The 26,902-nt window shown below is 33.3% G+C and overlaps 1 protein-coding gene across 6 annotated transcripts in view; it reads right to left on the bottom strand.

Moving 5' to 3' along the window:
• Positions 1-207: 207 nt before the first annotated feature.
• Positions 208-26,902, bottom strand: part of LOC123686407 (zinc finger protein 184-like) — a 110,946-nt gene continuing 84,251 nt past the window's right edge. For all 6 annotated transcript variants that reach the window (XM_045626532.1, XM_045626524.1, XM_045626504.1 and 3 more), the window contains 3 exons: positions 10,693-10,991; positions 8,149-8,489; positions 208-6,787 (listed from right to left, as the gene is read on the bottom strand). In XM_045626532.1, the coding sequence (XP_045482488.1) occupies positions 6,345-6,787; positions 8,149-8,489; positions 10,693-10,991 (1,083 nt within the window). In that variant the 3' untranslated portion in view covers positions 208-6,344. The remainder of the gene's footprint in view (positions 6,788-8,148; positions 8,490-10,692; positions 10,992-26,902) is intronic.

Raw genomic sequence — 26,902 nt, 5'->3', positions numbered from 1 at the left:
AATACTTGATTAAGGAAACCTTTTTGTGAGTGAGATTAATGTTTATGGAGGCGAAGAGGTAAGAAAAGTACTTCTGCACTTACTGTTTAATTAATGGCAGATTTTGATTCAACCTAAAGAAATTCACAGAACTGAAAAAATTACTTTCGATAACCATAGGATTTTTGGTGGATGTCATCTAAAAAGAAATGAGAAAAACGCAGAAAATTACACACATTCAATATATTTTTTAGACCAAGAAATGTTGATGGTACATAATGCAACATCAAAATACATTAAAACTTACATCACACATAGATTTAAAAATATTTTCAAATTTGAATTGGTTAATCAATAAATTATACAATCCTACTAACCACATTTCTATATCACATATTCATTTACAATTGCAGCACCATGTTTATAGTGAAAATTTATTCTTTTTCTAAACTATTATTACTTCTTTCATCACTCTTCATTTCTGCGGACCATTGTGAATTTTCTGCGAGGATTATTGCAAGATGAAGTCATCTAAACATTTATCTCGAATTGAAAATAAATAATTAACTCATGTCAAATACACCTGTTAGAAGGAATTGAAAGGTTAATGCAACAAATATAATCATTTGCCTTCTGAATAAAGATGATGGAATTGACGTGATAAATGGTAACATAACATGGTGAATTTGAGAAAGCATCAGACTTCTCTTCAGTCAATAATACCCCAAGTCCTACAGTATTTTTCAGCCATCAACACTGGTTATAGTAGATTACTATCATGAGAAACATTATAAAAACAAGATAAATTTACTACATTCCGATTGAAATTATAGTAAAGGGTGCTCTATTAAGGATCAAGTGGGAATGTAGGGTTTTATTTTTTTAGCATGATTGCATTATTAATCCATAATAATAACTCTATTCATTTTTGTTCGCACTGTAGGAATATTTTTTGATCAATTCAAATGTTCCAGTACATACAGTAATTGTTGTAAATAAGAAACTTTATAACAATTTGATCTCAGAATTATATGTAGGGATTAAAATCACTATTAACTTTTAAAATATTTGTGGACAATTGACATCGCTACTCCAGTTTTACACTGGATTGAACAGAAAAGATTAAAATTGCAATCACTTTTTTATAGTAAAATAATATACCAATATTTCTATAAAACTGGCCAATCACATTGAAATCTTACAGATCTACATCATATTTTAAATATAATATATTATAATTGCAAAGGTGCCAAGCATTATTCACTATAAAGTTTGCCATCTCCTAAAAAATTTGAATTTACGAATGTAATAAAATAACAGCTCGGTTCATTCTTGTGTTCAGATGCTGTGTTACTAAGAAACCAATTGTGTTCATGATGAATATGATGTAAAATGAAATGATAACCACATGTTTTGAAACTTCTATCAAGGTCAATTTTACAAAAATATGAAAGTTGAGCATTCACGAAACTGACTTATGGGAGATTTCATTCTATGCTTTTTAATTGTGTTTGATGAATGTGTTGATATTGTTTTCAAAAAGATATATTCTTACAAGGAATACAACTGTATTGAAGAGAAACATTGCATAGTAAGTAAATAATTATGCTCTTTGTGGATATCAATTCATACTGGTAATAAATAATTTTTATTCTTCATTTCAAAACAAATATAGTGTATATTACTTTTGAGATATAAGATAAGGAGGAAAAAAACCGGATAATAATTTATATCTTTGAACAAAAGCAGTTGGGAGAATAGAGAAATGAAGAATTCCATTATTTCTTTGAGGTCTCGAGTTGAAAAAAATTATACAACCATTCAATCTGTGGACGTATATCTGTATAAAAATAGCTCTATCTAGTAGGCAGTTCTATGTAACGGCAAACTGTCATGAGAGGTACATAGACATTTATTTCAACAACAGGTCTTAAAGATAGGTTAAAAACAACAATGCGGATACTCTGTAAAATTCATCAAATCAGAATATTATCTATAGAATAAGTAGAATTGAAGTCTCCACTGGCCATAGCTTTTCACAACCTAAACTCTCTTGGGAATATAGATTAGAGACATTTTTTAAATAGCTATTGCAGTAAACTCATAACCATTCAATATCAGCTTAACTCAATACGAATATAGCTTCAAATCACTAACCCTGCTATGATGACAAAAATATTCCTTCCTTATTAAAATCGAAAATTTTTCGATATGAGAGTCGAACTTAAAAAATGATATCACTGAACTATATTATATCCATGGTTATAAGTATTTCAAAAAAAAATCGATGTATTCAGAATAAGAAAAAAAAGGTTGAACTCATAATTTCTAGTAGCATTATTTGAATGTTTTCGAATTTTTGATTTCATTAATTCAATTACCGTCATTGGATAAAAAACAATCGAAATATCGAATGGTTATTAGGTAAATACAAAAAGATTTATGATTTTTATTCAGTATAAAGTGAAAATGAAATATGTTGAATCATAAAATAAATATTGAAACAAAAATTAATTAAATTAATGATATCGATTATCGTGTTGGTGCCTCTAGTCTATAGGTTGCCCATATGTGGAAATCTTCTGTTATTCTCATACAAAAAAAAATGGTGAACCTTGAATTGATAAATATATAAGGATATAATCAATATAATATATCTAGCTTACAATTATTTAAATTCAATATATCATTCTATCCAAAGTGAATCATTTTTTTATGAAAAATGTATTCCAGTTATATTGCGATTAAACTGTATTTCGTTGTTTCTGTATAAATAACTAATATAATGTAATAGCACCGGTAACTATTTTGTAGTTGTGTGTATAGAGAATTATATAAAAGATATATAATATAATCAATCTAAAAAAAATATCACAAATTGTTTTCTGTTGGGTGTAGGACGCCATCTTCATTCACACTTTATAATATCGAATTGAATTTCTTGAAATATCGAAGAATACATCACCTTGTCAATAAGTCAATCTCTTGGGAAATTTCGCTATAAAGATTTATAATTTTCATTCATAAGTTGTTTTTTTTTAGTTTACTGCCCCCGCCATTTAAAGAAAGAAAAAATACTTGAGTAACTATCCATTAGATATTCTGTATGTATATGTCCAGAGAATACTAAAACACAAGGTGTTTCTCATACCTACATAAATTCACGATATAATTCGAAATAATTATAAAAAATGTTTGAAACTGATAGGTTTTTCAGCTTTTGTTATAAGTAGTGGGGGGGGATAATCTTTGCTCAACCTCATCCAACATAGGCAATAAAAATCCTACCTCCGCACTGTTTCCATTATCGTGTTATAATCAAAGAACCTCTGAAGAAGTATTCTGCAGATGTTGGCTTCAGGGGAGAATCCGAATAGACAATTGAGAGCTGAATAACGCTTACATATCCAACTTTACTTTATCTAATATTCAAATATCATTATGGGATACTTTCTTTGAAGTCGCTCAAAGTACCCCTGAAAGATTTGTGTAAAAACAAGTTGCAAGTGCAAACTATATGACAATACATCGTAGCATTAATCTGAAATGGAATCAATCTTCTGTTGAAGCAAATAGACCTAGAGCATGAAGAGATTATTCTCACCGACTGCCACCTGCTCTGTTCAATCTGAACTCCTCTCCCTGTACAGACATAGGATCTTCAATTCCATGTATTTTATCCAGACCTCTTCATTGAGATTAGGTAAAAAGTCATTAAGAAGCTCTTTGACATTTCAACCGTGTCTAGTATGATCTGAAAAATGTGAAATGAAATTCAAAATGAAGAATTTCTTGGAAAGTTTTTCGAACCCAAATATGAGGTTGGAGTGCAAATGGCTTTTTCCATTGAAACTTAGAGTAATGATTTCCTGGAGATGAACGATATGTCACGCCTGTCTGCAGACTTGAAAGAGTAATATGTTTTCATGAAAGACTACCGTTAATCATCTGAACCAGGAAGAATCTCGACTTTCGGGAAGATTTCCAGGCCAATATGCTCCTTAAGCTCTGATCTATATTTCGATCCGAATGGAGTTGTTTGCAGTCAACAGTCGAAAGTTTTCTGCTGGTGGAATAGTTGACAAAAATGGTAAGTCAGGAATTCAACATTTTGTTTGTCATACTAGTCAAATATACTACTCTATCTAGAATTCTTTGCAAACCCCTATAAATTTTATTGTCTCGGGAATCACAAAAGAAGAACTTACCCAATATTACAATTATATTTGTTGATGAAAAATTTGTCTTGATAATATTATTTTTCGGAACAATATAATACAGATTATTATGGATGTACGGGCATCAGAATCAACTGTCTCATAAAATAGACCAATGATTTTTTTGGTGTCTTTTTCGATTCTGATATTTTCAATTTCTTGATTTCAAAGATTATATTGATAACCTATAGCATTTGGGGAACTGCCAATTCTTTAAATGTTTCGGTTATCATTTGATAGAAAATAGATACATTTCAAGATGAATCTATAATAATATGAATTCCTATTATTCCTAGAAAACATTTATTTCATTCTCATTCTGTGCTCAAGAAAAAGCAATCAAGACAGATAGATATTCATTAATTATTTACCTATTTCATCAGTATTTTCATATTATTGTTATTTCATATGATGATCTCTAGATCTCTAATTTGAAATGTCACCTAATTGAAAAAGCAATAAGAATGATTTTAATTGGGACTGAAATGGCCTAGTTGTCAAGGCACGTTTCAATCTTTCATTTGGTGTTCTGTAGGTTATTCAATCATGGAATAATACACGCTTCACAACGTTTAAAAATTGCTGAATAGTTTTATCAAAATCAGTGCTTTTCTGTGAATACTGAAAAAAATTCAACAGTAGTTAGTGGAGGACATTATTCAGTGAATGGTTTTCAGAAAAAAAGTACAGCTAAGTACTGAGCCGTGCAGGTATTCTTGTATTATGTAAAAAAAATCACATTAAAACTTGTTCACAATAAGATGAATATAAAGTCAATTAACTGAATAATACCGTTCATGAATTTTTGAATCTTTCTCAGTAGTCACAATTTGCAAAGATTTTGATTAAACAATTTAAGCATTTCTGAATGTTGTCTAATCTTTCTATGATCATAAGGTATAAACTCCTGAACTCAAAGGACATGGGGCATCTTAGAATAGGTATCATACATAGTGTGGCCATTAAAACCATTTTGAATTATATGATTTCCAGTGAAAAACCCTATACAAATCTTGAAAATAAAAAAATTCAATTTGATTACCTAATTTTTCGAAAAAAATAGTAATAAACAGAACTTTCAATGGAAGGATGAATATGATTTTTTGTATGAATGTAAATAAGTTAGTGAAAACTTAAGATACTAAAAACTGAATGGTCATTTGTTTGAATGTTTTCTATCACGACACTACTAGTCCTATGTGAGACCTTTCAAAAGTTTAGAGTATTATCTTTTGGAAAAACCAGTTGGCTTCTGGGTCTTTGTCTGTAGCTTCGTTACTGTGTCCAATCTCTTCTTCAAGCCCAGCACTGCTAATTATTTAACCAACAACATCGAATGGATGAACGAATGTCCCCACTGGACCAATTGCCAGACTAATTAGGTTGCATGTTGTGCACAGTGTTATATTCGTGAAATTGATCAATAATTTTTAGATTCATTCTTTTCGTTACTATTGGAGCTATAAAAAATTATTTCGAATGATATCAAAATCTATACCTGGTACTCAAGCTTTTTTCCTCAAATAGTTCGGGAGTTGTCATAATAAATGGTGAAAATATCAAAATCAAATCTTGAAATTTTGATGCCGATTCTCTTGCTTTTCTCGGAGCTTTGGACTAAAAAAAGTCTTAAAGAATTTGAATTCCGTCAAGAATTTGGCAAGTTGAAGACGATATTATATGAAGTTTACTTTTTATCTACTGAAAATATGATAGAGCTTCCAGAAATATTGAAAGTTAACTGTCTATGCAGCTGTTTTTAGTCCCATCTGAATGCCTTTAGTCATTTTGAGATTACTACAAAAAACGAGTCTTTTTGAACTCAACCACCCCTCGTCTCGGAATTTTAAGCAGATTGTATCCATGTTTGCATGAAATTCGTTCTTATTTTCATTAGTACTTTATACCCACTTCAGTCTTCTACCCACTCTATTACGCCCTGTGGATCATCATAGATCAGTCTTGAAATGTATTTCCATCAAGTAAAGACCATAACATAACATTACAAGAAGAAGCAGTTTCTCACAAACTAGGCGGAATCAAACACCTCAAAAACCTCAAAACCTAACCCTTCGATAAGTCAGAAACTCAACGACCATGCTTCAACAAAGATGGCGCCGTGAACGGTTTCAAATTACATTCAAAACATTAACGAGGTGTGTTAATATGCGTGGTCAGATGCTTCGACAGGTAGTCTGCCCTGGCGAAACACTTGCCACACATATCACAATGGTACGGCCGTTCTCCGGTGTGGATACGCAGATGGCGCGTCAAGTCACTCTTGCCACCGAAGGCCCTGCCGCAGAAGAGGCACACGAAAGGCCGCTCGCCCGTGTGCTTTCTGACGTGCAGCTTAAGGTTCTCCTTCGATCTGACGCATTTGCCGCAGAAGGGACAGGCGAACTTCCTCTCCCTCTGACGTGCGGCGTTGTCGCCCCTCAGGAAGTTCATGATGGGCGAGTCTTGGTCGTTCTTCATCAGGTCCACGTTGTACATGGTGGAGGATGGCGTTAGGGGTCCTATGGAGTCGACCGTGTTGTCCTGTTCTGAATCTGTCTTCTCGACTTCAGCGTCCGATATTTGACCTTCATCTGCAAGTTGGAAGATATGATTGATGGTGTTGAAATGTTTGGTTGGATGGTGGTATATTTTTTGGAGGGGTAGGTAGAAATGGGAGCATGGTCTTGGAAGATGAGATAAATATTATAATAGCCAGAAAACTCTAGCTCTAGCTTTCTGCCTACTCACAAGATATTAGGTTCTAGTGGCCACAAAACTTGTAGGCGAACCTGTCATGTACTCCAAAGAATCTCGAAAGATTTTTGTTCAATAGCTTTTTCCTCACTGTGTTATCAAACATCAATCATCAATATATCAAATATTTTGAAGGAATATGAATAGCCTGACTTCATTCCAGGGGTATAATAACTGATCTTACAGAAAAATCAATCAACCAATTAGTTTGTTTTCTGATTTTCAAAATGTTTTTTGACTCTACTGTTAAGTTTGCCTGCTGTCTTAAAATGAACCTCAAGGGGCGCATATCTTCATCACCACGGACAGCCAGACCACGCTGAGATCCAAGGAATCGTACTGCCAGGCGTCTCTGTTGACCAGGGAGAGCCGTAACACCATGAAGCAACTGGCCAGAGGCAATAAGTGACTCTACTATAGGTACCTGGGCACTTTGATGTTGAGAGAAATGAAAAAGCCGATGAATTTGCAAAAAGTGCATCAAGGTTAATACCTGCTGGACCTGAGCCTTTCTATAGGCTAGGAAAAGACCAATGTAAGGCAGTGGTCCAGCAATGGGAGTTGAATAACAGGATAACCCACTGGACAAACACTCCTGGACTTATTCAGGCCAAGAAATTCGTGATGATTTCACATACCTACGCTAGAAAGCTCTTGAAACTGTCACGGGCCGAGCTTCGGGAGATGGTGGGACTGCTGACGGGGCACTGTCGGTACAAACATCATTTGTACCGTATGGGAAAGTCAGTAGATGAGATTTACAGGCTCTGTGGATCAGGAGCAGAATTAGCCGAACACATGGTATGCACAAGGTATGTCTAGAGCTGGCTGGCCTAAGAACCATTCATATGAGGAAGACGGTCATGGTCACCCGAGAGGTAACGGCCAAGGCCCCTAAAGAGGTTGTCAGTTTTATCAACTTCATTGACGACCTCCTTGAGTTTCCATGAATGAGTAGGGTAGAGAACAAAAGATCTACAAGGTCGCAGTTCTTGGAAGGCTTAGTGAGCAACAAGGACCCCAGTTCAAATAATAATAATAATAATTGCCTGCTGTCATTTATGCCATTTTGCTTTTCAATACTCGATTTAGGTTGATCCAAATCGAAATTAAGTAATCAATTCACTCAATGAGAACACAAAGACACAAAACAACCGTCGCAGAAGTAATTTTTTTTTTAATTCTCATTCATACTTACTCGTAGAATTATTATCTCTTTCATCTCTCTCCTCTTCAACCTCAGTCTTTACAACGACCATGTCCTGGCTAGAAATAACTTCGTTGCTGCTAGAAACCTCGCTACTATTATCACATTTAGTGTCGTTCGTCTGTTCCTCATTCATCTCGCTTTTCACAGACACTTTCGATGAGTCACCCGTTTTTCCATGCAGCTTTTCCAAGGCGTGGTTGAGACGGTGCTTTTTGAAGGACTTCAAGTATCGAAATTGCATTCCACAGACATCGCACGAAAACAGTTTATCCGCAGGTAATCTTGCCCTGTGATTTTGTTCCCTATGTTTGACGTACGCTGATCGATACCTGAAAATAGGAGAGGTGATTAATGGAGGAGAACAGTTCAGAAGGGCGATCCTGTGATTACAAGCGATACGTTGAAATTTGGCGTTATATTACCGTGAAAGATATTCACTAAATTTATTACTTCCGGATCAAGAAAGGAAGGGCGCAATATCTAAGTACGACAGTTTAGACCAAATCGATAATTTATTGCCTAATGTATAGTGAAGAAAAGATACAAATTTGTAGTGTTCATTCGGATTTTCATCTTCGAAATTTTTTTTCCACATAGTTGACATTCTTCTTGAAACAAATTCTCAACAGATTCTTTCTGAATCTATAAATGATTATCTCATTAATACAATGAACTAATCTACCTGTTTAAAACACTTGCGTCATAAATGTAACTACAACATCTGTAAATCGCATTCATCCCAAGGACCTATACTTGCACCATACAAAATTTGATTTTCACATACTTGAATTAGAATTATCATATCATATAGTGCAGTCTTCTCAAGAAATATTCAACTGGTTTGTGATATTCGAATTCTCAGCGAAAACAATTCGTAATTGAATGTGTTTATTTATCGATATGACAAAGTAGTACCATATGATACTCTTCAGCGCTGTTGAGTTATCATTCAAATATTAGTTCTACCCATGATGGCTCTGGAACCCATACATTTGTTCGGAATATTCAACAATTCTATATTTAATGGATATCAATTCCACCTGTGGAAACTCAATAATTATTTATGTACCCAGAAAAGTAGATGTTCATGACCCGAAAAAATCAACATCTTTTAATACCCATGGTGCATACAAACTAGTTGAAGCAGGAAGTAGAAAATTACATGCCAAAAATGTCACGAAAATCTCATGATGAAGAGTACCAAAATTTTGTGGATAGAAGACAACTGAGTAGAATGAAACAGTGCTTACTTTACCGATCTTTCTGTGACATTTTCTCCGGATTTTTTATTTTCTGAATATTTAACGGTAAAAGAGAATTTGATGATAAATAAGATCATTTACATCAGTAATTACAAGAATTTGGTGAGGATCGAAAGGATATCAGTCAAAAAAGTCCAAAATTCTGGTTTAAGAAGAAGTTCTGGAATTTATTCAAGAGTCACCGAATTTAATGATTCAGATGTTACAGTGCTGCATTGCAGTGCTGATGTCGGAAAGAATTTGTGAAGTAGTTACTTACGTAGAAGACAAAAAATTAGTTATTTTGGTAAATGTACCAGGAAAAAACACACTTGGCAAAATCCCATGCGAATTATTTGGGTTTGAACGATCCTGAAAAATCATCAGAACTCTTCTGACAGAAGCTGGACCGGACTACTATAACTGCACTAAAATCTCTTGTGATTCGAAGAGAACCACAAGAAGAAATATACACATAGCGGATAAGTATCTATATCTTCGAAAAATGAATCAAGAATGTCCGCAGGTATACCAGACGAGTTTTATCTTTGCAGAAAGTTGATCAGTAGAAAATACAACATGAACCTATATTTGCTGCAGTAAGTCCAGTATTAACGTAATTGTTTTAGGAATGCCGATTTCATATTGCTTCTCAAAAAACTTTTGATAATATTCGATTGACTCGGTCTTTACTTGATGGAAATTCATTTTGAATCGAAAATAAAATGAGTGTTATTCTATTTCCGCTTAAGAATTATTGAGAATGTCAAACCTGAAGAAAATAGTGTATAGCAAAACAATTGTAACTCATAGAATAAAGATGAGAAATCACATGATAATTATTCTATTTCTCCTTTGATTCCTATTAAAATGAATTTTCATCAAGTGAAGACTGAGTCAATACAATAATAAGAGGAGATCGAATAACTAACATTTCATTTTCGATTTTATATTGTCCATAACTCGTTAAAATGTGTTCAATTGAACTTATTTGATAGATATAATAATTATTTCTCTGTTTGCATTACGCCTGAAGTCTATAAAGAATTTATATCATGCCCACAGGGATAATGTACTTAATAATGATATTCGTCACTAACCAATAAAATCAAAATAATAAACTGGAATGACGTGAAATGAATTTATATGCGTATGAACCTAATCACGTTCATTTGAAAACGTAATAGGGAAGATGACGTGGCTTCTTGTCACACCTTCAATGATACTATAACAGTTCATATGAAGAATAAGCACCACAATAAAAAACATTGAGTATATTTCTCTCACCTACCTATAGCTCTGTCCACACTGTTCGCATATGAACGGCTTGTCGAAGGAACTGAGCGATCCGATGTGCTGTAAGGCATTGTGCTGTTCCAACAGCCAGACGGAGGGAAAGGCAGCCATGCAGGACGAACAGCGGTAAAGCTCCTCGTTGAGCAGTCCGGAATGCAGTAGGCTCATCTCTAGTAGAGACGACGTGAAGGACGGGAACGGTAAGGTGAAAGGCGTTGACGACCTACTGCTTTGAGTACTGGACGGCTTGTCTATCGGAGACGAGTTGAAACGTGTTTCAGCAATTGACATTTCCTGGAAAAATGGCGTTGGGGAGATGAATGATAGGTTAGATTTGGACGATTTCGGTGGTATTGATGGCTGAGTATTATAAAAAGCCAATCTGAAATATAATAACGGGTGTTTTTTTTTCGAGGTATATAACTTTAAGTTGGCATTACTGTTCAAGATGGCGACTTAACAGCTGTCAAGTGATTTATTCTCAGTTTGGTTTGGCAATTCATCATGAATAGACTCACGCCTGAACAACGCCTGCAAATAGTGCAATTTTATTTCGAAAATAATGGTTCTGTGCGGAATACGTATCGCGCACTACGTCCATTTTATTTTGTTTAGCGATGAAGCGCACTTCTGGTTGAATGGCTACGTCAACAAATAAAACTGCCACATTTGGAGTGAAGCTAATCCTCAAGTGTATGTCGAAACACCGTTACATCCAGAAAAACTGAATGTTTGGTGCGCTTTATGGGCTGGTGGAATCATTGGTCCGTACTTCTTCAAAAACGATGTTGGCCAGAACGTTACAGTCAATGGTGATCGGTAAAGATAGAGCCATGATCACTAACTTTTTCATTCCTGAATTGAACAACCATGATGTCCAGGAGCTGTGGTTCCAACAAGACGGCGCAACATGTCACACAGCTCGTGCCACAATCGATTTATTGAAAGACACGTTTGGTGACCGCCTAATTTCACGTTTTGGATCTGTGAATTGGCCTCCAACATCTTGTGATTTAACACCGCTAGACTACTTTCTGTGGGGCTATGTAAAGTCATTGGTCTATGCGGATAAGCCACGAACCCTTGACCATTTGGAAGACATCATTCGCCGTGTTATTGCCGATTTACGGCCACAAATGTTGAAAAAGTCATCGAGAATTGGATGTCCAGATTGGACTACATCCGAGCCAGCCGTGGCGGTCATATGCCAGAAATCATATTTGAAATGTAATGCCACAAGATTATCTTGCGGATAATTAAAATTCATGTCAATCGAATAATCCATCGTTGTTTTATTGCAATTTAAAGTTCTATAGATCTAAAAAAAACACCCCTTATAAGGTGCGTACTTAGGTTCCCACTGTTGGTCGATAGATGGCTTCAGCAGTAAGTGTAGGGAAGACAGAATTAACGAGCTCCTCAGAAGGATGGTTTAAGATATTTTGTCTTGAGATTCATGGTTTGACTTGATTTTCAAGTAACTCGACTTGAAATCAAGTCAAGTAGTAGTTTTTCGATATTAGGACAAGTATTCATTTATCAAGTTCTTGAAAAATCAAGTACATTTTATCAAGTGAATGGATTCTTAGCAGTTTTATTGTGTAGTGTGCACATCAATAAAAAAATGATGAAATGAGTAGCAACATTGTCAAAAAACAATTATTTATGAAAATTTATCGTATAAAAAAACCGATAATATCAACTTTTCGGAATGGAAACACTACTGAAATCAATAGAAATAATAACAAAATGAAGAATACAGTTTCTCATAATGAGAAACCTCCAAGCACTCTTCTTGGCGGCTTCTCACCTGGCCCGAAGACCTCTTGGAGGAATAATTGTGCGGAGAATCATTAATGGATGGTACCCGACTCAAGCCATGAACCAATATTTCATAACATTTAGTAATTACTGTATAAATAGATTGTAAATATGCAATGAACAGTTGAAAAAAAATCTGCTTCCCAATGCTGCAGTTCTCTGCTCAAATTCAAACTCTACTATACTGATTACAGGGCTACCTATCTCTGCGAACCATAGAATAATTAATTGACTAGAAGTAGCAGAAATGTCTTCTAGAACTAAGTGTTTGAATGTTATACTTTGAAGCTCTTTGGTACAAATCATCACGTAAGTACAATTAACCTAGTTTTCAATTTGGTGATTGAACAAACCAACATCTTAACATACAACAATTCTAACCCAGCAATCTCGTTTGAGGTTACAGTAATGCAAACCTTATGAGTCTAGTTTTTCTTCATAGAGAGTTGATAACTAGACAATGAAAAAAGAATATATTTCCTGCTGAAAATGTATAATAACATTCACGAGATCGTTTCAGAATAGCCAATTCCATTTTATTACGAATGAAAAATGTTGAAAGTGTTCATAATTTATTATAATTCTGTTAATAAAGTATTTAAATTATGCACAAAGGCCCAATGCACTTAACAATGACATTGGAAACTAAGCAATAAAATCAAAATAACAAATTGGTATGACATAAAAATTTATTGAGTAGCAATAGCATTAGGTACGAGTAGCTTATTGATTTCAGTGTACATAATATCCTCGCAATTCGCATTTATACATAAAAATTTTCCATTTTTCGAACATATTGTTTTCATGTGGCACCTTCCTCGTAAAACGTTTTCAGAAATTTTATCATTAATAAGAAATTAATTGATGTTTCTTATAAAAATGGGGGTAGATTTATTAAAAAGTGTATACTTGTATACCAATGGTGGCAGTCATTGTAGTATCTAAAGAAAATTTAAAATGCAGAGGAATTTCGAATCATTATCAAAAAAATAATCAGACTATTCTACTTTTTCAGTAATGGCGAATTATTAAGAATGGAAAAGAGATTTCTTGATTGAACATAACATACCTTTAACCCTTTTCCTCTTGCATAACCATTCCTGATACTCTGCTGGAGGTTAGAAGAATAATTCGTTTGTCAATATATTTCGAACTTTCCAAATTAACATCATCCGAAAAGAAATAAATTATTTTTGATGAAATACGTTTCAACGATCATCACTTTTCTCATCATATTTTATTTTCAGGTTTTGGGAAGGGAAAGGCAGAGAAATACAAGTCAAAACTGAAAATATTTAAAAAATTTATTAACAATGGAACACTACACTGCGTTTAAGTGTTACCTTAAATTAATATGTGTCGAAATAAAAATGAATTGCTGATGATAATTTTTAGGATCATTTAACAATACAATTTTTACACTTAAATTACTGTCGATATGCAGGATTTCTGTGCAAAACGCGAATAGAATAATCTAGAACATCCATTCACTAATCATCTAGATGGTTAAGTATTGGAAAAATGTTTAGCAAACTGAAAGTTCTCAATAATCAGAGACCATGCGAAAAAATCATGTTTCAACGATTCGATAAGGATTTGATGCACTCTATAAAAATAGCGAGTTGAAAAATGTATAAAAACAACTTTTATGCTTATAAACTGTTCACTCAATCGTGCTTTTCTTCAGATTCGATATAATTTGATTTTCGACATCCAGTTCATGACCATAAAAGTTCTTCTTTTACAAACAACAAATGGAGGATGCTTTTCTGATGTACAGCATACGTATCGCTAAGAATATCCTGTATATAAATATGTAAAATCAGAAAATTGATTTTATTATCACTAGATTGGTAGTAAATTGGCACTCAACATAGAAATCTTCTGTAAAATTAGTCCAGTTCAGTTTGAGAAAAATCCGTTTATTGTTAAGTCTATCATCAATATTGTAGTATGTATGAAAGAAAGATCAAATTCAAAAGGTCGATTATTCTTAGACGTATATAATTATAAATAATTACAAACTTTTGGAAAATACTTTTATGTTATTTAGTAAACCAATTCACATTGAGACCGAAAGCTGAATGGGATTTTGTTTTCTTGTCATTATGCCATCATGTTTTGAAAATATCTTCAATGATTACAGACCCTTTGAATATAATCTTTCTAGTTGTTGGTTCGAAATTAATCTTGTATATTCAGACATTATTGTTTATGGAAGTGAGTGACCCTGAGCTACCGTTTTTCTAAAAAAAAAACAATAAAACTCTATAGTTCAACGTATATATCTCGATAATTTTATTCTGCTTGATGAATGTTTCATATAATCGAAATTATATAAAGATATACTTTCCTGTCGGTATTTTATAATCGGAAAAACAATAATGCAATCCGAAGAATCTTATGGAAAAATTAAATTTCACAGATATGATCATTGTGAAACAGTTCAAACTAATTTTAATCAATATGAAATAAAAAATCCAAGCACACAAACAGAAACATCTCATCACAGACTATCACAGATATTATCTGTAATTCTCTACAATTAATTTATTGATTACAATTGATAACGTAATCAATCTACAGTACTTGGCTAACAAATATATCGCATTTTTTCGGAAACCTCCCTGTTTCTCATGTAGTTCTTCAGTCATTTCCTCTCGCATCTCACTATGTTGCATTCGAAAAATTATTTTGATCTGGCGCACCATAAATTGAAAATTTTGGAAGCATTAATTTCAAATAAACTTGATTCAAGAGAAAACATTAAGTACAAAAAAAATTAGTTACTTAAATAATGGCTGAATTCTTGAATTATGTTTATATTCGGCATGAGGTGAAGATGCATAAACCCTTTTAAATTATGCTCAATCGACGTTTCTGATTTCCACCAGAGGCGTTCGACGGGAGTTGATTTTCCCCTCATTCTACGCCATTGGCAGTTGAAAATTTATCACAATTTTTATATTCTCCAATACTTTCTATGTATATTAGACTCTTCATTCAAGGCGATAAAGTCACTATCTCTCAAGATAAGTTGCAGATTATTCTGTTGATGTTGATGTATATTAATTAATTATTTCAGTGTTTTGGTTCATTAGATTCCAATCAATACGCAAATTGAACTTCAATCAAAATAATGGTACAGCTCCATGTTGAACTGTAAATATATCGATTTGAATGAAGAGTTAGAGGATTATGTAGAAAGAATTGGAGAATTAAAAAATTGTATTAAAATTACAATTTTGCATCTTTTGTTGTACTTCTCTGGGGGTACTTAGTCATTTCATTTAGCATAATTTAAAAGGGTTTATAGTACCTACAACTCCTGCCAAATATGGAAATTACAAGTAAAATAATTTTAATGAACAAGTCATACTTAATAAATTTTAAAATGAAACAAAATCTCAACAGGAAAAAAATTTCATGTAGTTGATTTTTGACAAATCTTTCGGCTGAAGATTCTATAGTTATATAGGTATTTCCAACTACACACTGTGTAACCGATATTATCATGAAAGTAATATGCATATTATGAATGTGATAGAAATGTCCTCGACAAAAACTTTGGATTCGAATGAAAATAAAAACATAAAAGAGAAATAATATGTGATTATAAACAATTTTTTTTATGGAATCTACAAAAAAAAAAAATTCAAGCTGTCATAACCGCAGTAAAAGCTTTTCTTTACTTATTCGTTTTATTTGAATTTTCAAGAATTGGAGCCATGAATTAAATTTATAGGAAAATAATATATTTTTCATACAATTGGAAATATTTGATTATTGCCTTACTTTTTAGTCAATCTCTGTTTATTTATGTATTGTCACTTCTTGTATTTATTATATTTTCTGACGTTCAAAGACTCTATCATGCAGATCAAAATAACTTTAAAGAATTTCTTGCATCTTCAAAATTACTATCGTATAATTTAATACCGATTCTAAATAACGAAAAAAAAAAAAATTACCGTAAGTTTCCTGACAACTTGCATTGGCCATCATTCCGACATGCGACAATCTGTGCACACAACTTTTCGCCACATTTGTGTAAAGATTATGATGAAAGCCTACCCCATCTATTAAAAAAAATATTTATATACATATCGTTCACGTCCCCTTCAAAAACTGAAATATTCGAAACAATCTCTTTTTTTGCATTGTGGAAGCCACGAGGAGGTATTGAATTGAGGAAAGTCAGCTGGTTTTCTGCTACAGGTTAGCGTCAACTTATCCTTCAGCTGAAGGGCACGCGAAAGAATGAAAAACGTCGTGCATTTTATGAACAATTATTAAATTTACTAGAGGCACTCAGATTGATGTTAGGTCGGGTACTTGAACCGACTAAGTCGCTATTATTCTGATTATTGACCAGTTTCTTTGGAAAAATTCAAGTTGAAGAATGGCATATAACCGAAGGATGTAATTTTTTTTGACACAGCGCATAGGCACCTAATAACGATTTTTGAAATTGTCCGAAATTGAAAGATTTTGAGGATAATTTCATTATAATTATTTTAATATTGAAAGTTCAAAAATAAAGCAAAAAGTTCATATTCAAATTAGCCTAGAATGCACCTCTGGGAAAATACGAGTATAGCATTTCAAACGGAAGCATTGAAACTTTCATCTTCAATTAATTGGAAAAAGTGGAGTATCAGGTAAAACAAAACGAAAACGATGAAAACGAAATCAATATAAAATTGTGGCATCTAACTAATCCCAATTTTGTTCACGAGAATCTTATTCAGATGTTCTGAAATACTTGAAAACCTGTAAACCCTTTTAAATCAAAAGCTTCTCACACAGGCTGTTACCAAATGAGTGTAAAAGTTTTCAGGGTGTGAATCCTTTTAGAAAATTAAAGGAGGTCTTTAGGTGAACAAAAGCTCTAAGGCCATCTCGAAAAGTTTCAGGCTTCCAAGAATGAAAAAAAAATTCTTTCACATTTTCTTGAAATTGCTGAAGAATTGATTTTGTCATTAATTTTCGGCAAAAATTTCCCCCCTTGTGAACTATCGCACTATTTTGGTGACACCCTGTATAACGCCTGTATATTATTAGGTAATATAATATAATATGAACTTTTCGCATCATTCAAGAACTTCACTGACCAGGTGTCCTTAAAGTCAAGAATATAGTATGAAGATTAGTTGATGAATTCATTTTGAATCTGTAAAATTTTGAATGTAGAGCTCTTCTTAATAACAACTTATTGGTATTTAAGAATTGACATGCGTATAATGTATATACATTTCTTGAAAAATTTCATTATCATTCCAATCTAATCTTCAGTATAACTGTATATTAATATTAATTTAATTTTTGTGGTGACTTTGAAAGTAAATAGCAAAACTGAATTTTTATCACCTATCATTTGAGAAGAAAATTTCAATAAAATATCATCGAATGAAAAGATAATAATGATAAAACTAATATCCTTCGGTTCTATGCGGAAAACATTAGGTGAAACAGGCCTATAACCAGATGCGACCATATATAAAACAAAACCAGGAAAAACTACCGGCTAAGAGTCCTATATACAACAGCGTGTATACATATATATATCTCTATTAAAAATATGATAAATATATCTCTTAAGTAGAAAACAAAAGTAGGTTAAACTTACTGACTAAGGCGTCTAGGTGCTGATATATGTATGCAAAGTTCTTAGCTGAGTACTTACGGGGACTCGCATGTAATATAAATATTAATATATCTATTCTATTTTCATATATTATTGCTATATATTTTATGGTAAACAATATTTTTCAGCAAAGGAACATACATTTGAGGATATTGCTCCACCATGAAGTAACAAATCTGACAATGATCATGTGGTCGGTCATTTGGAAATCTACAGCAAATTATCAACAGAACCATTTCACGTTTCTCTCAAAAAGGCACAATCTGAAATTTCCAAAGGGATTACGACTTTTGAGTGAGTGCTATTTATATTCATATAAACCTCCACTAGCTGTAAATTCAAATTATTTCAAACCTTACTTCTAGTCCTACGGAAGTGGAACAATTGTAATCTAGGTTTCATGAATTTTTATCTAATGGCGAAAACCTCAATCAAGTCAATCCATATTTTTAATCATGAATGTTTTTAAATGTTAGTTGTTGACATTCAACATTTTCTTATTACCAAGAATATAAATTTCTGATGTCTTACTTTGCGTAAGAATGTGATAGTTTCAATAAATAATCTGGATTATTGATTGAAATTTTCTCCAAATTATTGAATTCTAATCCCAATGGAAATCCTTCTTATAGTCAAATATCTCCCGAAAATAAGATATTTTGCTGCAGATTTCATAACTTGTAGAAGATTCTTAATAACACGAAATAATAAGATATATTATTCATAACATGTTTTTCACTCGGATAAGGTGAAACAGTTTCTCCACCTATTTAATACTGATGAAGGTACCCAAGAAAATATACGTACATAAAATAATGTTCAATCATTGGAATGATAAGTAGAATCAGTGTCCAATCAGATTAGACTGTATCAAGCTTGGTGAACCATCTCAACAGATTTAAATTATAGGATATTAACGTGGAGACTATACAAGCTGCAATTTGTTTAATTCAAAATCTTGAAGGAATCAGATTTGTATTCATATTTTTTTTCGAAAGGCAAATGCTTCATGTGAATGACTTAGATATTTTTATAACTGTGATTTCTATTTCAAACGTTTAAGAATTTGCATTTCAGCAACAAATGATTCTTTATTCATTTCTTATTAAATTTTTATTACAGAATATGTTGAGCAATATACACAGAATCACATACAATTATATACTATTCAATGTCATTAAGATTAAGAGTGATTTGAAATTTTGATTTAACCCATTTTTTTTATATCTTTGAGAGGAGAAATTTATTAAGGTCTAATAGATTGAACAAAATTGAATCCATATTGGAAATATATTTAATCGGTTTGGTAGACTATGAGTAAATTTGTAAATCACAATCATTATAATTTCATCCAATTGATATTAATTGAACTATTTTAATTCAGAATTTAGAGAATCCAGATTATGTCGAATAATCTCGAAAAATTTAGGACCGACATCAAATATTCCAAAAGTGTGGGATAATTATTTGAATGTATAAGAGACATCTGCACGATTGGATAACAAAAGTTAATAAACAATAGCAGTCAGACACTAACTTAACAAGTACAATAAAATCAGATATTTTCGAATTATGTGTTTCAACAATTTCAGGTTGCAGCATGTGTATCAATTATTCATCTATGCACTCGTAACCAAGCTTATTAGATATCGACTTTCTGGCAAAATAGAGGAAAAATTTCTAATAAAGGTAAGAGTGTCCTTGAAATTTTGAGGGGGTTTTTCTGTTCGAATTGAGATCAAGCTTCTGAAGATCACGCAGTTCAAAAAAAAAAAAAATTGTCTCTTCAAGTAGTACCATCTTATTGAAGGGGCCCTTCTGAATACACAAAAATTGAGGAAGCTTTTCTATCTGATTATTGGTTCTGAACTCTTGTCCCTTCAAGTCACTACTTTTTGAAATTGGGGTAATTTTTTGTTTTCTCTATTGAACAATTTGAACGAAATGAAACTGGTGGTCAGTTAATTTTAATTTAATATTACTTTCTGATAGATTTTTCAATTTTGAAATCATGAATGAATATATTCTGCGTTACATAGAGCTTTTTGATGCATGAACATTTTCAAATAAGGAAATTTGTTGAATTGAATATTGAATCTGCAGCTTTTTCGTATCGGGACTTTTCCGAGAATTTTCAGTTTCATAACAAAAACATTAAATTCTCAGACAATTTTCTCGGTATAAACTCGCAAAAACTTTCAATTTGCTGATCAAATGACGAAGACTGTTGTGAAATGGATTCATATTAATTAATATTTTGGTGGTAGGTGTCAAATGAACATTTCTTTAAGTTTTTGTGATGTGAGGATGATTTCCAACTTCAACTAGACGAAGGGACTTAAAATCAATTTTCCACCAATTCAGAAATCTCTTGTATATGGAGAGAAAATGAATTTTTATAATTAAAAAGTTTTGAAGTGGGTACCTTTATCAAATATTGTTTGTTTCGCAGAAAACTGCAGAACTTGTTTTTCATGCAAAAAAAATTTATACACCTATTTTTTTTTCTGGCACACGGAATGAAGTCGAAATTAGGTGGTCACGAAAATATTCCCATTTTACCATTCTTGCATAGCTATGAACCAGTTGGTTTGGTTTTGGGATCTGACCTTGATGATGTAACCAGCAAAATGCAGGCGAACATTGTCGAAATTTTGATGGCAGGTTAGTTTAAAAGTAGAATGACTCCCGAAGTCTAAAAGTTATGGCCGACTTCCGTTGCCAACTTGCAGTGCAGGCCTGTGGAATTTCGCTATCGAGAATGCAGCCTGTTTTCCAAATTAATTTATTTGATCTCTTTCGACGTGGATTTTCGAAACCTAATAATCATAGGTAGCTGGGATTTTGCGTTATTTGCATATTTCGACTGCATTCTATTAGATAAATGGCTGAGAAGACATTATGTAGAAGGTTGAACATATATTCTGAAGTTTATAAAAACTATGAGGACGATGCGTCGAAATCTACAAAATTTGTAATTTTATCACTTTCAACAGAAATCACCAATCTTCATAAATTCGGTTAACTGTCTTTTTGGTATTTTACTATTACATATTTTCAATATACAGGGGCAAAATACATAAAAATCATGTGTAATTTTGAAATATTTAAGTTCATCGTCCATCACTTTGGTAGATTGAAAAAGTATGATACAAATCATAATAACAAACGAAAATAGCATATAATCAAATAGAAGTCGGAACATGTATACCTAAATTTGTTGAGTATTTGTTGGTTGAAATGAATTAAAATGCTATTAAAAAACCACCGACTAGCAGTAATCTCTTAATTATAGTCATAAATTAACCAGCCTAATTCCACTCGTCGAAGTATAAGTTAAATAAAAATTGTTTGCAAATTTATTTCCATTCTAGTTTGATTACCAATGTATTTCACGCTGACTCGTGAATTCAACTGAAACATATGCTTTTTGGATTTTATTTTCGTTTTTATTTGAGTGTTGATTCACGATATGCGTATTTTTTTCTCCTCATTCTTCGATCTTTAAATTGCTAATATTATATTGGTTTAACAAAAAGATGTACTCAAGTCATTCTGAACTTTCGAAAATTTGGAAAGCAAATGTTATTTTTTCACTTAATGTAAAGTCTTCATCAGAGAGTATGTTTTGGATATATCAAAAAAGCCTATATAGATCGAGAAATGAAAATTTCAAAGTTAAGTGAGGTTTCTAACTTGTCAATGATGAAAAATATGAGACCTATTATTATTATTCTGTAAATATCTATACTTGATTGTTTTGTGGTTTTTGATTATCTACTTCTATTCAGTTCTGAACTTAAAAATCGCATATTTACCTTTGATGATCAGTGGAAGGAACAATTAATTTTTGATTTTGAGAGAAAACATTGTAATTAGTTAATTAAGCGAGCTTTTGTGTTTGTGGAAGATGAGTCGGTCGGTAGTGCACATATATTGTGCTTTCTTAAACCTGACCTTGAAGAAACGGAATTTGACTGACATTTTTCATGAAAATTCAGTTAAAATTAGCTTTTGCCTGCACGTTGTCAACTAACTTCTGTTTCAATTGTGGACGAATTATACTAGTTAAAACTGGCCGTTGTTTCCTCTCATCTATTTCTTTTAACCTTAATTTCTTGAAGGAAATTATTCAGGATGAATAATCAAGTTGTCAACTAAGGATCTCATTAAATACTAATCTCTCCTCGCAAAGAATATACCCATCAAATTGACTATAGAAGAAATTAATTATTCATTCAAACTTGTTCCTACAGGAAGCCAAGGTCAGCCTAAGACGCGAACCAGTTGCCGTTCAATATGAAACAGGAAATGGTTACTTCAAGAATAACGAAAACAAATTACAGCCATTTGTAACGACATTATTTTTATATGCCCGTTGTGATGACACTCTATTGATTCATGATATTCTCAGGTCCGCCGAGGAATTAAAACCGATATTTTAAGCTCGATTTTCTCACGCTAATATCCCATTAGTTTCGAAGAGGTGATACAAGTCCGCTGTTGTTATTTTCCAACTGAAATGGCTTCACCAAACTGCACCAATCAATACCTGATTGCTCACGAAGTATCCATGATCTGCTGGTTGAAGGTGAATAAATTGCCAATCGCCTACAAACTTACACCCATAGAACTTTGTTGGTGTTCATATTCCACAGATTACAGTGTAGAAAAACGTTGGACATGAAAATGACGGCCTGTTCCGATATCCCATGTAACGGTTATTGGATTCGAAACCTCAAGGCATGGAAAAATCACGTGGGAGTGGAAAACCTATCCGTATCAACCACATACAGGGTGGTCCAAGTAAATCAATACAACCCAATAGTTCCATAAGTATTCAGTTTTCAGGAAAATGCGAAGATATTTAAATTCTTATTCGTAGACAGACATCTTTTGATTGCAAATTCTACCCCTAAGTGGGGTAACCATCCCTTCAAGAATCTCAATGTATAGAAAAACTCGTTGGAAGTGATGCAAATGGCAATTTGGATGTTGAATTATATATAGTTCTTTTATAGACAATAATGTATATATTGTTATCGAATTTTTTAATATTCGCCAAGGAATTCGACCACTCATTGATCTTACTTCATCACTTCCAACCAGTTGTTTTTCACACCAAACGCCAAACAGAGACTAATAGGAAAGATACCTACAATCTGAGATGGTTATAATGGCAAAGTTGTATGTTATTTTTTGACATAGCCTATATCATTTGTGTTCAGAGGTCCTCACTCAGTAGCAGGAACATTCATTAAAATTTAATAACGTCATCAAAATTTTAATCCTCCAATACGAGGAGCCTATTGGCTACCTGCGCCGTTTAATGGAGGATTAAAATTTTAAAGCGGAATAAAATTCTAATGAACGTTCCTGCAACTGAGTGTATGTCATTTAATCATAAAAATGATACATGCTTCAACAACGTTTGAATTATTTCAACTATCGAATTTGTGTTAAATAGGACGAATAGTAAAGTCGTTCAAGAACTTGCAAGTAAAGATGGCCCCCTTTAAGTAAACTATGGCTTTCCTCGGATCTATCCGGTAAAACTCGTAGGTACTTATAGAAATATCAGCTTGGACTGTTTTATGTGGGCCAGCCTGTATGTGATTCAATATTCATAATTACCAGCTGATTATGCGTCTTATAGACTTGGATTATGCATGAAGTCGACCTTTCTTTAGTTGAATATGACTAAAAGGTGGTTTCCACTTGGATTCCAGGTGTTAACAACGCTAAACTATTATGAATTACAATTTTAATTTTTCTGACTTTGGACAAAAGTTTTTTCAAGTATTTTTCAAGTCTATTGCTTTTGGAATAAAATGGTGTGTTCTAGTGGATAAGTGTAGTAATAACACTTTGTGTGTATATCAAAATAAAGTTAAATTCATGCGCTGTACGAAATAACAGGAAATTGACGTAGTTTGAAGTCATTTAGTTGAATTTAAAACTTGTAGTAGAATCTACTGATGGATGTAGAATATATCTCGAATCTAGATTAACTTTATCTGTTGGTCCTCGTGACTATTGATTTTTTTCCTGGTTCGAAGTAATTGATCATCTCGTTTTCTTTGCCAAATATGTGTTTTCAAAACGGAACTCGGCGAGAAAATAACGCTTTTTACATCTGATGAAATTTTCTAAAAATTCGATTCTTGAGATCATCAATGAAAAAAAAGGAATCGTTTCACTTTCGAACAAACTTGGAGTTCATCGAAAAAACATTATGCTCATTATATAGCAAAATCTCTGCGAAAGTTGAAGCAACAAATCTTTATTACACTAATTATTACATTATAAGGTGCATTTCACATACATTGTTCTTTCAACGAGAACGTAATGCAGAATTAGATGAGGATGTTTTAGTGATCATTTGACTGGAGCAGGAAGGTTGAATTATTATTCAAAAATTTCAGAAAACAACAGATCATTTGTTGCATGTGTAGGGGAAGTACCAAATATTCATTGATTGAACAAATCAAAATCACCTTTCAGTTGGCATCATTTTGATATGTTTCACGATATAATGCGAGAAATAAATAATAACAGTTTTCTTTTTACTTTTTTCAACTCATGTTCTCATTAAAGTGTTCAATCAATCGATGAATTCTCAAAAGTTGATTCTGCTATAGAAGATAATTCAAGACGAATAATAATTTAATTTTTGGCTGACCTCTAAGTGAATTATTGATTTGTTATATACTTATTAATCTGTTCATATGTCTTTCAAATATATTTAGTGAATAATAATTTGAAATATGAAAAAGTTGTTGAAGAGTAGGTATCGATTTTCAAAAATTTATCAAACTTATTCACTTTATATTAAATCAAATGGTGAACCATCCTCTATAACGTTCAATTTCTCTGGGGGATAGTCATTGAGAAATTACTAATTTATAAGGCATAGCTCAACTGACGGTAAATCTGAAAACAAACAATTTAGATATCCCGAGTTGTGGTGAATTCAGTATTAATTATAAAATATTCCTGGGAGAGATCAGACGAATTAGATGTAGAAGGGATGAAAATGATTGAAATACCGAGTTGGTTAATAATCATTTCCATACTGAAAATTTTGAATTGAAAAGATCAATATTAGATCATCAAATACGATACTTTTTGTGAAATGCTAATAAAGATTTATTCTTCTAAGCAAACTTAGTCTAATAATTATATTAATTGAAATCCACCTTTCAGTCATACAACAAGAGGCATTTTAGAAAAATCGAAAGGACTGTTTAGATTTCAAGGCGGTTTATCAATTCAGCACCTTTTTATCGAAGTACGCTTCCAGTTCCACTTCTCGTCAAACTATCAACAGTAATATGACTGAAGCTTCTAATTTCCTGTTCGAAATTAATGACTGTTGTTTTTTTAGATTTCCTCGTTACTAATCGATATCTGTGCACGGAAAATAATCAAAACTGCCATCGAGAGAGAGCACAAGGTGAACAGAAATAATTCACCACTGACAAGCTGGCTGAATTTAATATCTTGCAGACTGATGGGAGATTATTTAGTTGATAGAATATGGTAGGTTTTCAGTGCTTTATTGATTGTTTGCAATGGTGGAACGGTTTTTCGAAGAAAAATATGTTTCCATGATTGGGGTTCGAAGCCGGGATTTCTTGGCAACTGGCCGTCATTAACCCAACTCGAAAGTTAACAAGCACATCGATAAACCTATAACAAAAATAGTGGAATCTGCGAAACTAGTGTGGGCTCTCCTCATCATTATCCAAGGGACTAGGTGAAAGGAACTTACGCACGTATTTTGGATAGTGAGTCTTTTCATGCGCCTTCAGTATCGTAGACCTAGAAAACGTCTTTCCACACAACGAACACCTGAACGGTCTCTCACCCGTATGCACCCTGCAGTGGTCCTTCATATGATGGCGCAATTTGAAAGCTTTACCACAAAATTCGCACTTGAAAGGTCTATCGCCGGTGTGCACTGGAAGATGGCTGATTAGGGAACTGACATCCGGGAAGGATTTCCCGCAGAACTTACATAACACCACGCCGGAATTGCTACCACCACTCACTGCAGCCATGGCCGCTGATTCGCCCACATCTAAGTCCATTTGAGTTGGAGGCTGATCGCTGGGGTCCGGCGGTTCGTGGGCCATCATTGGCACCCGGCCCGCGTACGGGGATTCTATATAGGGTGGTCCCGCTTCAGGAGGTATCCCGAGGGTTGGGTGCTGCTGGTGCATCTCTCTGAACTTCAACGTTTCCAGGCTGTGCGATAGGATGTGCCTGGTCAGCTTGCTCTGGTGGGGGAACGTTTGACCGCAGTACATGCAGGGGTACAGTCTGGGAGATCCTTCACGCTTCACGCTAGAGTCCAGTTCCTGCAACCAAACATGATATCAACTTCTTGCTTCCACTGTATCCGAATATTTGGGGTTAGGTGCACGCAAGAAGTTGACGCTCATTTGTTTGGCTGAAGAACTGTCTCTTGTGCGCATGTTTGTTCCCAGACTATTTGACGAAACGTGCTGCATTTGCACACAAGCTGCCGTTTTCAGCAAATAAAATCGTTATTTCTAGCCAAAATGAATGTCAACTTCTTACATGCGCTAAATTAAAGGGAACCGCAGCAAATTTCACTTCGTTTCCTTTGTCAGAATATGGGGGTGAGCAGAACGCTGATGATTCTGCAGTGACCAAACAAATTTCCGTACGTTATTCTGAAAACTTGGTATCCGGTGCTTATGAGCGCTCG

Source organism: Harmonia axyridis, chromosome 1 (assembly GCF_914767665.1).
Source record: "Harmonia axyridis chromosome 1, icHarAxyr1.1, whole genome shotgun sequence".
NCBI classification, from domain to species: domain Eukaryota; kingdom Metazoa; phylum Arthropoda; class Insecta; order Coleoptera; family Coccinellidae; genus Harmonia; species Harmonia axyridis.
This window is presented reverse-complemented; position numbering and strand designations above follow the sequence as displayed.